The 13,065-nt window shown below is 57.3% G+C and overlaps 2 protein-coding genes across 2 annotated transcripts; one reads left to right on the top strand and one right to left on the bottom strand.

The window, feature by feature from the left end:
• Positions 1–499: 499 nt before the first annotated feature.
• On the top strand, positions 500–7,735 carry LOC102741723 (uncharacterized). Its single transcript, XM_006745358.3, has 3 exons — positions 500–732; positions 1,256–1,430; positions 5,121–7,735. The coding sequence occupies exons 1-3, from the start codon at positions 598–600 to the stop codon at positions 5,285–5,287; spliced, it is 477 nt and encodes a 158-aa protein (XP_006745421.1). The 5' UTR covers positions 500–597; the 3' UTR covers positions 5,288–7,735.
• Positions 7,736–8,969: 1,234 nt separating this feature from the next.
• Positions 8,970–12,436, bottom strand: LOC102739921 (isocitrate dehydrogenase (NADP(+)) 2). Its single transcript, XM_081809758.1, has 6 exons — positions 12,254–12,436; positions 11,920–12,071; positions 10,187–10,299; positions 9,913–10,010; positions 9,725–9,817; positions 8,970–9,322 (listed from the first exon to the last, which is right to left on the bottom strand). Exons 1-6 carry the CDS (start codon positions 12,325–12,327, stop codon positions 9,238–9,240), a joined length of 615 nt encoding a protein of 204 aa, XP_081665884.1. The 5' UTR covers positions 12,328–12,436; the 3' UTR covers positions 8,970–9,237.
• Positions 12,437–13,065: the final 629 nt, after the last annotated feature.

Genomic DNA, 13,065 nt, shown 5'->3' with positions numbered 1-13,065 from the left:
TCATTTTTCCTGGAGCGTCCACACTTTTAATCCCAAAGGGGTCCGTGAACCAGAAGGACCACTGAGAGACAACACTGAGGGGAAAAACACATAGGTGTGCCCTTGACCTGAGGACAGTCCTCCAGGCTGTGGCTCTCATCTTGGCCACAGATCCCTGGTGCCTGGCGTGATGCTGGGCTTGTCTCAGGTGCCCAGTAAATGGTTGCTGGATGGATGAACGAACGAATGAATGAACGCATTTGCCTTGGTGCGCTGGTGCGAACCTAGAGGTACACCTGCCCAGGTGGGCAGGAGACAGCAGGTGTGTGGGTAGGAGCTAGAAGGCTTCCTGGAGTCAGTGGCCCCGCGCCAACATTCTCCCAGAGGCTTTCCTCAAGGGGTACCCGTCTGGAACCCACCCCCAGGAAGTCGCTCTCTAGAAGCTGTGCAAACATTCGGATACTGTGGCCGCCCCCCCCCCCCCCCCACACACACACACTTCCAGGAGCTGTGCCCGTCACGTGGCCTGACCATCACCCCTCCCGCCCCTCCTCCCGCCAGGGCGTGAAGGAGTTCAAGTGCGAGGTGTGCGGCCGGGAGTTCACCCTGCAGGCAAACATGAAGCGGCACATGCTGATCCATACCAGCGTCCGGCCCTACCAGTGCCATATCTGCTTTAAGACCTTCGTGCAGAAGCAGACCCTCAAGACCCACATGATTGTACACTCGCCTGTGAAGCCATTCAAATGCAAGGTACCAGGCTGTCAGGGCCCCCAGGCAGGACGTCCCCACCGGTGGCCCCAGCTCGGCATGACTGCAGCCGCTAACACCTGCCCGGAGCCGGCCTGGCCAGTGCAAGCAGGGGAACCCAGTTCGGGGGTGAAAACGCCCGGGCTCGGTGCTGTGGGTGGGGTGCTGTGGGCCGTGGTGTTCAGAGCTTATACGCTGTTGAGGTGGTATTTTTTGGAAGTTGGGGACGGGGTGAAGGTCCCTGCACAGCCAGAGGGGAAAAAGCCCAGGCGTGGGACTCAGTGTGGTCGGAGAGCCCAGCCCTGGGTTTTTGGTAACTCCAGCTCGGGGAGAGTGGAACAGCGGCCAGCAAGAGTTGGCTTGGGTCTCTGGCTCTCGGGCCTCTGGGGTCACCTAGGAAAGGACAGAGTGAGTGCTGTCCATAGCCAATGGGATTCGAGCCCCAGCAGGGAGGTGGGAGTGGGCTGAGGGTTCAGGGAGGGCAGGCTCCCCAAGAGCTCCTGATGCCGAGTTGGTGTGTTCCCAGGTGTGTGGGAAGTCCTTCAACCGCATGTACAACCTGCTGGGCCACATGCACCTGCACGCGGGCAGCAAGCCCTTCAAGTGCCCCTACTGCTCCAGCAAGTTTAACCTCAAGGGCAACCTGAGCCGGCACATGAAGGTCAAGCATGGTGTCATGGACATCGGCCTAGACAGCCAAGGTGGGTGGGCCACGCACAGCGGACGGCGCAGGAGTGGTCCTGTCACGGCACACTCAGGAGCCTCCTGTCCAGTCAGGGCCGGGGGGAGGCTGGCCAGGCCTGAGACCTCACTGGGGTGGGCTCCGGGCTAGGGGGGAGGTACCCTGGAAGGTGGTCCTGGTGCTGACGATGGGGCATTTATGTTCCTCAGAGGACTTCAGCGGGCTCACGTAAACAGTAAGAAATAAAAATCCTAACTAATATTGATCAAGTGCAGACTGTGTGCCAGGCCTTTATTAACTCACGTGCTCCCCACAGTGAGGTTGGCTCTGCTAATTATCCCCATCTTACAGATGCAGAAACTGAAGGCCAGAGAAGTTAGGTAACTCAGGGAAGATCACAGCACCTGGGCATGGGGCGGGGGGGGGAGGACAGACACTTTTATGACTATGACAGTGACATTTAAAAGAAATGGTTGGCTGGGAAAGGAAGTAACAAAAGGGAAAAGGGCAGGCTGGAGAGATGAGGGAAGCCGGGTGAGGTCGATCCCAACTGTACCATGGGAGGGTCTGTGGACAGCCCGGGGGAGCTCTGAGCTTCCCAGCGGCCAAGGCAAAAAGTGTAATGCAGTCCGTCACACTCTTCACAGTGCTTGCCAAAGACAGTGTAGGCCACGCACTCAGGGGAGGGGCCTCACCTCTGCGGTTGGTAGCTTATAACATCCCTAAGTGTGAGCGATATCCTGTGCCCTCCACACTCGTCAGTCGTGGAAGACCGTTAGTCTCTCTTGCCTTATTGAGGAGAGGAGGGACTTAAGAGATTCTCCTGGAAGAAAGAGCTGATGGCACCTCAGGAAGGCTCCCTGAACGGTCTGGAGCTAGTTGACTGTCTGGCATGTCTTCTCAGACAAAGTAGCAGAGGGAACGATACGGGTGAGTGGACCTGCCTGCATGACGTTACTCGCTAGCAGTCAATCAGATGTTGGGGGATGGCTGCAGGCACCCTGCTTTGGTTTTGCAGCAGCTCACCAGTGAATGGCCTGGGTTTTCTGGCAGAAACGGGTGTCCTCGGTTTTCCGTTCTTGTGAGCAAGGATGCAACCCCATTAGCTGCATAGAGGTGCTCTCTGCAGCCCCTTCCAACTCAAAATGTGGTACGAGAACCAACAGTATCAGGATCATCTGGGATCTTGCTAGAACTGCTGACTCAGCCCTACCCCACACCTCCTGAATCAGAATCTGCACTTCAAAAAAGATCCCAGGGCGATCTGTTTGCACAGTAGAGTTTTAGAGGCATGGGACTAGAGTGGTGGTTTCAAACTTTGGCATGCATTGGAATCACCTGGAAATCTGTTAAAACAAATGGCAGGGCTCCACCCCTGGGGCATCTGAATCTGTAGGTCTGGGGTAGGGTTGCAGAATTTGCATTTCCAGCAAGTTCTCAGGGGATGCCAAAGCTGCTGATCAGGGACCTCACTTGGAGAACCTTTGATCTGGACTCTAAAGGTCTGGTTCTCAAACTTGGCTACGCATCGAAAGCACCTGGGGAATTTTTAAAATGCTGATGCCTGAGTCTCAGCCCCAGAGAGTCAGATGTAATTGATCTGGCATGTGGCCTAGGATCAGCACTTTAAAGCACTTTAGATCATTCTATGTGCAGTAGTGTTTGACAGCCACAGTCTAGCAGACCCGCCATGTACCTAACCCACCAGGAGGGACCAGAGCAGAACTTGTCCTTTTGGAAACAGCTGTCCCTGCACACCTTGCTCCCAGGGGGTGGTGAAGGCACACGCTCTTTCTGTCTGAGGTCAGTAACCAGGGCTGCAGAGGACTGCTTTCTTCCTGACTGCACCAGATGACAGACAGTAAAAGAGTGATTGGCACTTGAATGGCTGGGACCCAAGCCAATCCGCCTCTCGCATATAACCTTGGTCTGAAAAGCTCAGGCTTCACACTTATGCAGGAGGAAGGCAGCGTACATTCTAGATGGAACCACCTAATAAATCTGGGAGGTGGATCAATGTCCTTGTAAAAAATGGTACACTGTTAGCTTGTTTTAGTGTTTAGTGAACTGTATCATTTGAAGGTATGGCACTAGGATTTGAGGAAGGAACAGCCTAGTATCTTTAGGAGTTGCAACAGCTAACCTTGCTTTATAAAGTCAGAAAGACTCACAGTTTGTCAGATGAGTAATAGACCCCCCCCCCAACTCGTTAAACAATAATGAAATAGATTCAGAAAGGACTTGAAATCCAGGCCATCTTCAGAGTTGGCTGAGTCAGCCCCTCAACAATGACACCAGGGTGAGGCTCCCCTCCGTCTGTTCACAGCGTTAGCTCTGATTTTCCTCATGGTCACAAGATGGCTGCCATTGTTCTTTAGGGCGGTGTGCTGCTCAGGGCTTGTGCACAGCCAGTGGGACAGTAAGAGCCTCTTCCCTTTGCTCTATAAAAACCAGTGAGAATCGTGTGAATTCAAAGAATTCACAAGCAGCCCTATCATGATTCACTGGCCTGAATTCATTCCTGACCCACTCGTTGGCAAGGGGTAGAATTGCCTTTAGACCACTGGTTCTTACTGGGGGGTGAGTTTGCCCCCTGGGGACATTTGGCCAAGCCTAGAGACGTTTTGGATTGTTGTTCCTGGAGTGACGCCGGTAGAGACCAGGGAAACTGCTAGCCGTCCTACCGCGCACATCCTACAGCGCCCCCCACAGGAAAGAATCATGGCCCCAAATGTTAGTAGTGCCAAAACCCTGCCTTAGACTTGTCGGGACCACCCCCTTGACTGGGGTCTGTTTCTCCCCAAAACACATCACTTCTCCTAGGTGCACAGGGGCAGAACACACACTGGGGCTCAGCCACAGTCCTTGGCAGCCAGCTTCCCAGGGTCCCCAGATCATCCCCTGGGCTTCCCTCCCTCCCTCGGATGGAAGGCAGCCCCGGGCCTCCTCTGTGGAGCTTTCCACCTGGCTTTTGTTCTGACGCTAAGAACTTTACAGTAAGATTTCAAATTGATAAAATTACGAGAGGCCTCTTGGAGTTTTTGCCTCATGCATCTCTGTTGACCTACCTTGGGTGTTTGTCCTCGAAGAGCAAGGCCTAAGGAGACCACTGGGCAAAGCCGGTCTAAAGCGCTAAGACTGGTAGGAAGCCAGAGGTTAGAAAGGGCTCCCTCCCGCCCTTTGAGGCAGAACAGCACAGTGGGCCAAAACAACGCACTTGCTGGGCGCCCTTTGGCAAGTGGATTAACTTCTCTGAACTTCCTTTTGACCTCCTGCACGGGATTGCCGTGAGCATTCATGAGACGGTGTATGGGCAGTTCCATAGTTCACATGCTAAGTGAGTGGTGCTGCAGAAACATGACGTACAGCAGCAGGCTTTCATGTGGCCAAGGGGGCCAATGCAAAACACTGCAGAGGATGCATAGGAGGGCTGACTTCGGAGGGCAAACAAGAGTTCAAGGCCAGGCCTGCACTGCTCCCCCCACCTCCCCCAACACACACAGCTTTAGCGCTCAGGTCTGCTGACCCCTCTGAGAAGCCACAGGAGCCTGGGGCTTCCCGGCACAGGAAGGAAGAGAGGCAGCGGAGAATCCTCTGGAAGCAATGACTAGGAAGTCCTCTCTTGAGAAAGGTCCTCTGCTTCCGTGTAGAAGGGACTGGCTCTTCCCAGGAGGCGGCATCCGGGCCTAACTGTGCCCCTCTCTTGCAGACCCCATGATGGAGCTGACAGGCACTGACCCCTCCGAGCTTGACGGCCAGCAGGAGATGGAGGACTTCGAGAACGCCTACGCCTACGCCGGGGTGGACAGCAGCGCCGAGGCCAGCGTCCTCACTGGACAGGCCATGAAGGAGATGGCCTACTACAACGTGCTATAGCGCAAGCTGGGCCGCCCAGCAGGGGCAGGGAGGGCGTGGGACGTGGGGGGAGACCCCGCTGCTGCGGGCTGCACCTGCCGCGGCCCAGAAGCTACTGCCCCACTGTCCCGAGCCCCCCCCCCCGCCCCCACCGAGTCGTTTGCACCACTAGGGACTTTTCGACCAAATGGAGACTACTGCTAGCCTCAGCTGTGAACCAGGCACAGGCCCCAGGCATCTGGGGAAGGAAGGAGAGCACAGAAGGCCCAGCTCTGGGTCTCCTTGACCTGCTGCTGCGGGAGGGTGGGAGAAATGCTGGTGGGGGCCATCTGGGGCCAGGTCACAAGGGCACAGGTCCTCAGGTCTCTCCAGGCCCGGCAGAGGGGCCCTGGCACTGGAGGAAGACATAACTTGAGCCTGGCCTTGCTTCCGCTCTGGACCAACTCCTGCCTCTAAGGGATGTTTGAGCTCCTGTGCTGGTCAGCACTGCGCGCCACCCCCCCCAGCCCACCCCCTTCCCTGGGCTGGAAAACGCCCAGGCCCCAGAGCCCCCTTCCCCACCCTGTTCATCAACAGCCAGGCAGGGCCCTCTGCCTTCTACCTCCTGGTGCCTCCCGAGCTCTCCGGGAGCCAGGCATGCATGCAGCCCCGGTCCTGGCCTCAGGAAAGCGGGGTGTAGCCCAGCCCCCAGCTAGTGCCCTCTCCAGCCAACCCCCCGAAGGCCCCCACCTTCCCCAGTTTGAAAGTGGGTGTCCCTAAAGTGGATTTCAACAGATGTCATCCAGTTCTTTGTTGAACGGGCCACCGCACCAGGGTCCCCCGACGTGAGCAGAGCTGGGACGTGCCTTTCGCTGGGCACACGCTAAGACAGCTGGAAGCCCCTCGAGTGAGGGGCAGGGGACCCAGAGGGGCTGTCCTCACAGGAGGCCAAGGACCACCTGGGGGGTGGCTGGAGTGTTGTATTATTAACAAGTATCCATGTTGAGGAAGTGGACAGCCAAGAGTCAACAGGTTCCCATGAAGAGCAACATAGTTAAAAAGAAAATGAAGACCATAGAGAAAAAAAAATTTTTTTGAGCAAAAGGGGTATTTTGAAGGTAATTTATTTTTTTTTTTTCTTTCCAATTCCGTGTCGCCTATTCTTTTCTGATGGAGATCATTTTCTTTTTCCAAACGGAAGCTCCCTCGTGTGCTGTGCGTGCTTCATGCCTCCCCAACCTCGAGCGGCTGTCCGGGCAGGGCTCAGGCCTGGCCCAGGCGCGGAGGGGCCGGGGCGGGGGGCGGGGGGGCGGGGGGCGGAGCCGGACAGGCCCTGGCGGGGGCGGGGGGGGGGGAGACCTGCACCGCCCCTGTGGCCCGTGACTCGCTCAGCCCGCGGCCCGCTGCCTGGCTCGCCTGCTCTCCCGGCCTCTGTCCCCACGCCCCCTTCTGCCCCGGGACCCCAAGACAGGCCCGGGGCACGAAAGGGCACATTCAGGAACGCTAGGGCACCCAGACTCCTGCCCACTCACCTGAGGCCTCGGTGGGGAGGGGCAGGCAGGGCTGTCCCCAAAGGCGCGAAGGAGGTGAAGCCACCAACTTCAGCCCAGAAACCAGGAAAGGAGGGGTAACAGACGGGGTGGGGGGGGGAACCAGCTGGAAATGCAGCCGCCCCCAAAGCTGTATCCTTAGTGAAGGACCAAGCCAGGCTACAGGGTGGCTGTGATCAGGACTGAGGGGAGGACAAGGTGGCCTCGGGATCAGGCAGCCAGGTGCCCCTTCCTTCTCTGCTAAAGCTCACTCACGCTAAGAGGCAGCAGACCAGAGGGCTGGGGGCTCACAGGAGCCTTTCCCCTCCAGAACCCCGAGGCGCCCCCCCCAGCCCCCCAGGTGCCCGCCATGATGACCCTCAGGTGGCAGTGACCCCGTCACTGTAGAAGACATTTTCTCCTGCTGAGCAGAAGCCTCACCCCCTGCAAACTACCTCTTCCCACAATGTCTTTCTCCCCTGGTACCAAAAAGAACCCTGTACCTCCTCCTCCTCTTCTTTCCTGCCAGTGCAGTGGCCTTGGTCGTGGAAACCCAAGGGAGAAGGGCTGGCCCCCAGGGTGGGGCTCCCCTTTCCTCCCCCAGCCCCACCATCAGCACCGGCCCTCTGCGAGGTTCGATACTTGAACGCCCCCCTGCCCTGTGCCTTGGACCCGGGCAAAGCTAAGAGAAGGAAACAGCACAACTCACACATTTGAGCTGGGGGGTGGTCTCCGCAAGGCTCCTGTCCTCACCCCTCCCCCAACCTTTCGAGAGAGGCGCGCACGCGGCCTCTTGGGTGACTTGGAAACTCCTGGACAAATTCCATCCTAACTTATTTTGATGTGTATACAAACCAACTGTTTAGAAATTCCACTTGTGCAAAGCCCTACTGTGTTTTTATGTTCCCGTTTAAAAGAGAAGTTTACTTAGCAATAATTATAAATAAATGAATATTCTTTAGCGAGGTGACTGTGAGTGCTTCTTCCCCTGGTTCTTGAGGACTTGGTCCTCACCGTCCCCCACAAGGGACTCCCAACGAGGCTTCCCAACCCTGCGGAGGCGTCACTCTCCAAGGAGGGGAAGAAACCCAGACCATCCTTTGCATGGGAATGGCCACCTGCAGGGCCAGGCACCTACGGGGAGCTGCTCCGAGCCCCCCAAGAGGGAAGGGCTCCAGCCCAGGCCCCAGAATTCCCACCAACTGCAGAGAAAAACCGCTTCCCCTGCTGACCCACCAACAGGGCACCAGGACAGAAGCCAGTTCACGATGCCACACTGCCCTTCAGAGGCTGCCAGCCCTTAAGAAGGGCCCAGAAACCTTGAGCTTCGCCCCAGGAGTTGGGCCTAAGCAGAACCAGCACACCAGCTTTTCTTCCTGCCGCCCTGGGAGTCCAGCGTGATGAGCGAAGGGAGTACGTTATCCCTCGGCCAGATGGAGGCCACCAGAGTGAGTGGTGGCCACAGCCCATCTCCAAGCTCCCGAGGTCCCAACTGTCCAGTCTCAGGAGCCATGAGAGTCCCCCCCGAAACTGGGTTGCCGAGTATTTACTGTATCAGGTGAAGATGGTATGACCCTTCCCCTGGACATGTAAACACCAAAAGTAGAATACAATCCCTGCGTAAAAGACAGCCCTTTCAACTGGATCTACTTAGCTTTAAAGCAACTTTGTAATCTTACTTTTTCGCCAAAGAACAGCGAAGATGAACCCAAGTCTGGGCCCCAGTCCCAGCCCCAGCCCCAGCCCCAAGCCCCAGGCAGCCATGGACAGGACAGAGGGGCAGCTGCTGTGTGGGATCCACTTTGAAGACCCAGAAAAGGGCAGAGAGAGAGGCCCGGAGATGTTGAGAAGCTTAGAACCAACAAAGCGAAAAACCAGAATCTATGAGAAGTGATAGCAACCCTGAAATGGACAGGAGGATATAGGGACGGGATTGCGCTAGGTAATCTCAGGGAGCCCACGGGCCCGCACACCGGGAGTCCCGGGGCCCGTCAGGCGGCTCCCGTGCAGTTCGGATGCTCCCAGTGCTGCCCACTCCCCTCCCCTCACGGTGGGCCCTGACTGATGGCGGCCGGGGACCCAGGCCTGCGGCGTCCCAGTCTGTCCCGGGGAGAATCCGCCAGTCCTTGAGGCCCTCTCTCTCTGGGGCCCGAGCTGCGCGGCCTCCTTCCCTGGGGCACAAACACAGCAGACGGTTTTGTGAAGAACTTTTTAGTAGCTAAATATGGCACCATGTGTTCCAAGGGCAATATAAATTACAGTATGCAAGACACACTGACTGGCTGAGGTAAAACGCTGTTCCTGCCTCACGTCACCATGAGGGGAAACGCAGATACTTTTAAAAACATCTTGCTCATATAAAAAACGTCCCCTAGAAAGGCCTGAGGAGGGGCTCCCCCGCGGCCCGCGGCTTGCTCGGCCCGGCCCGCCCGCCACAGCCGCCGGGCCGCGCTCCCGCCCCCACTACTGGCCCAGGGCCTTGTCCAGGTTGTTCTTGATGGTGTCCAGGAAGTCCGACGTGTTCAGGAAGTGCTCGTTCAGCTTCACACTGCCGAGGGAACACGGTTCGCGTGAGGAGCGCCTCCAGCCGGGCCCTGCCAGGGCAGAGCTCGAGCTCGGGCCCCCAGGTGGCTGCCCCCTGACCCCCTCGCCCGTGGGGAGCCGCGCACCCAGGCTACCGGTCACAGGCTGCCGGGAGCCCACGGCCAAGGGCTGCAGCAAGTTCAGCAGGAACTCGTAGGGAAGGGGATGGCAAGGCCCTGAGTGGCCAGCCCGCTAGCCCCGGGAATGGGGACCAACGCACTGGGCCTCAGGGCTGTGGACCTGTCCCACCTCAGGCCCTTGGCAGCGAAGCGGATCCCGGAGGGGCCTCTAAGGAGCCTCTGGCTTCTTCCCACCCGGCCCCGAGGTCCGCGAAGGCCAGCCCCGCCCTCCGCCACAGGCCACGCACTTGCTGAGGCCATGGATGCAGCCTGCCAGGTCCTTGGTCATGGCTCCGCTCTCCACAGTCTGGACACACACTTTCTCCAGGGTCTGCGCAAACCTGCAGGCGGCGGGGCAGAGTGAGGCCCCAGCTCACAGAGCCGGGGCCCAGCACCTGCCCTGGGCCAGCTCAGGCCCCCCGCCCTCTCGGCTCACCTGATGAGGTCCTGGTTCCCGTCCAGCTTCCCCCGGTGCTCCAGGCCACGTGTCCAGGCAAAGATGCTGGCAATGGGGTTCGTGCTGGTGGGCCGGCCCTGCGGGGCAGGGGCCACAGAGGCATTAGGAGCCAAAGCAGCTGACAAGGGGGCCACCTGGACGCAGCTGCCCACCCCTAGACTGACAAGCCAGACCCATCCTCCCAGTCTTCCGCGCCAATGGGTTCTGAGCCCCTGGGGTAGATGGGCACGCGACCACAGTCCCTACCACTCACCTTCTGGTGCTCCCGATAATGGCGGGTGACCGTTCCATGAGCAGCCTCAGCCTCGATGGTCTTCCCATCCGGGCAGACCAGCACAGACGTCATCAGGCCAAGGGAGCCAAAGCCTGAAGAGGGGGAAGACTCCTTTCAGGGCCAACACCACCCCTCACCCACCCTGCCCTCCTGCTCGTGAGCTGCCTCTCAGCTCACAAGCCCCGACTGTGCCTGGGAGGACAGCCACCGTTTCCGGCTTGTCTACCCTTGTCCTGGGTCTCCAGAGCCCAGCACAGGGCAGGGGGCATTCAAAGGTGGCATTCGTCAGCCTGTGAACATATATCTGGGTAGCTACCTAGGTGTTCCCAAAAAGTGAAAAACTTCTATAAGAAAATTACTTGTCTAAGGGGCACCTGGGTGGCTCGGCTGGTTAAGTGTCTGCCTTTGGCTCAGATCACAATCCCGGGACCCTGGGATCGAGCCCAGTGTCCGGCTCTCTGCTCAGTGGGAAGGCTGCTTCTCCCTCTCCCTCTACTCATCTCCTCTCCCCCTACCCTGCTTGTACTCTCTCACTTTCTCTCAAATAAAGAAATAAAATCTTAAAAAAAAGAAAAGAAAAAAAATTAGTTGTCTAAGAATGTCTGCAGCTGGGGCAGGGGGAGAGGGTCTCTTCTCCATGGTTACCGGACCCTCACGCTCACCAATTCCTTATTACTTAAGGGTAACTTTCATGCCTTTCTCTGGTCTGCTGTGGCTTTTCATCTTTCCATCCTAGATAGGAATTGTTCTAGTGAGAGGATCACCACTGCACTTACTGAAATAAAGCCAAAGGTTTTTATAAAACATCAGGACCCTAGGTCTTTTCCTCAACAACCTGGGGTGGACTTCACTTTCCTCCGTATCAGGAGCTAGACTTCACCCCATCTCATGGAACATTGTTTTTCCACCCTCTCCGTACTTCACATGTTGTCTACTCTCACCGCCTTTCCCGCTCTCGTTCCCAGCACAAATGGGCGAGTTCTCACAGCTACCTCTCTAATGGCCTCATCCATGCCCCTGCCGTAATCCAATTTGTCTCACGGGACACTCTAGGGCGTGGGGCTTTGCCACCTTCCCCAGTATTCTCCTACATCCAACAGATTTACTGTGCAAAATGAATTCTCTGTTGTTCAAAAAGCACCCAGTTGTGCTCAATCCCATTTTCCTCCTGGAGCCAAACCTGGAGCCACAGTCACTTGGCCCACAGGCAGGAACAACCTCAAAGCTGACACACCTAGCCCTTTAGAACTTGAATTCCTGGGGCGCCTGGGTGGCTCAGTCATTAAGCGTCTGCCTTCAGCTCAGGTCATGATCTCGGGGTCCTGGGATCGAGCCCCGCATCGGGCTCCCTGCTCCGTGGGAAGCCTGCTTCTCCCTCTCCCACTCCCCCTGCTTGTGTTCCCTCTTTCGCTGTGTCTCTCTCTGTCAAATAAATAAAATCTTTACCAAAAAAAAACTTAAAAAAAAAAGAACTTGAATTCCTTTGTTCTCCCTTCTCTGTAACAGTAGCCTTAGTAATACACCAGTCCAAACCTAATTTGGCAAGCCTTCCTCACTCAGATGCCAGAGAGCTCCTGCCCCCTGCTGTCCACGGGGAACCCTGCAATGAGTCAGCAGGCCACACTAGAGTTCTCTATGAAAAGGGTCTGAAAAGTCCCCCAGCCAGAAGAGACCAACAGCCCAGCCCCTGGAGAGCGGTGCTCCCAGCGTACCCTGCGCCAGGATATCCGACTGCACATCTCCGTCGTAGTTCTTGCAGGCCCACACGAAGCCACCGGAAGACTTGAGGACCTGAGCCACCATGTCGTCAATAAGCCGGTGCTCATACCAGATCTTATTCTTGTCAAAGTCGGTCTTATAGTGCCTGGAAGCACAAGGGCCTGTTGTGGGGAGAGGGCGGGAGGCTGACAGGTTGCGGATCTCCCCCCAAGCTCAGGGCTGCGTCAAATGCACTGGGACAGTGACCACCCTGTAGGCTGGGGGCTGGGGGGACAGGCAAGGAAGGCTGTGAAATCCCGAGGGAGCGATAAAGGGAGAGGCTGTTACTTCTCAAAGATCTCCTGGAAGATGTCCTTGAAGCGCCCGTCGTAGGCTTTCAGGATGGTGTTCTTGGTGCTCATGTACAGCGGCCACTTCTTCTGGATGGCATACTGGAAGCAGCTGTGTGCAAAACCCGAGATGGACTGCAGGGGGAGAGAGGTCCCTGGTGTGGGCCCCAGCCTGGGCCCCGGCGCCCCAGGGCCCCAGGTACGGCATCCCTTCCCTCCACACCACCCGCCCCGACAGGCTGGGTGAACCCAGCCACCCTGGAGGGAGCAGCTGCTCTTTCCACTGGCCCAGTAGCCCCCTCCCAACTTCTGGGAGGAAGCAGCCCCTCAGTTTTGCCTTGGAAAACTACCCTCCCCTCCCCAATTCTTAGACCATATGGCTGGGGTGGGGCTGATTCCCCCGGCCCACCCAGCCGTCTCTAGAGTGGACCCCGAGTCCCGGCTTCTCGTCTCCGAGCCCCTCTGTGATTGGCTCAGAGGTGGTCATGTGACTCGGGCCTGCACTTTTGCCGGAACCCCGTTGACAGAAAGGCTCTTTTCTGATAGGGTAACCAAGCTGGCAGGGGACAAGCCTGGGGCTCCTGGTGGCCACTTCCTCACGGCCAGAGAATGAGGCCAACCACAGAACAAATGAAAGCCAAGAGTTGGGAAAGGGGGAAAAAAAGGCCTATCCAGTTTGCTTAAGCTAAGCATCCTGACAACTAACGTGCCCCGAAAGGTGTGTCGGGAGAAGACACACAGGAAGTCGGGGTGTCAGAGGAACACAGGAAGTCGGGGTATAGGAGAAGGAACTCAGGAAGCTGGGGTGTC

The sequence above is a fragment of the Leptonychotes weddellii genome, unplaced genomic scaffold, assembly GCF_054177405.1.
Source record: "Leptonychotes weddellii isolate Sample4059 unplaced genomic scaffold, ASM5417740v2 HiC_scaffold_1331, whole genome shotgun sequence".
Taxonomy (NCBI): Eukaryota; Metazoa; Chordata; class Mammalia; order Carnivora; family Phocidae; genus Leptonychotes; species Leptonychotes weddellii.
This window is presented reverse-complemented; position numbering and strand designations above follow the sequence as displayed.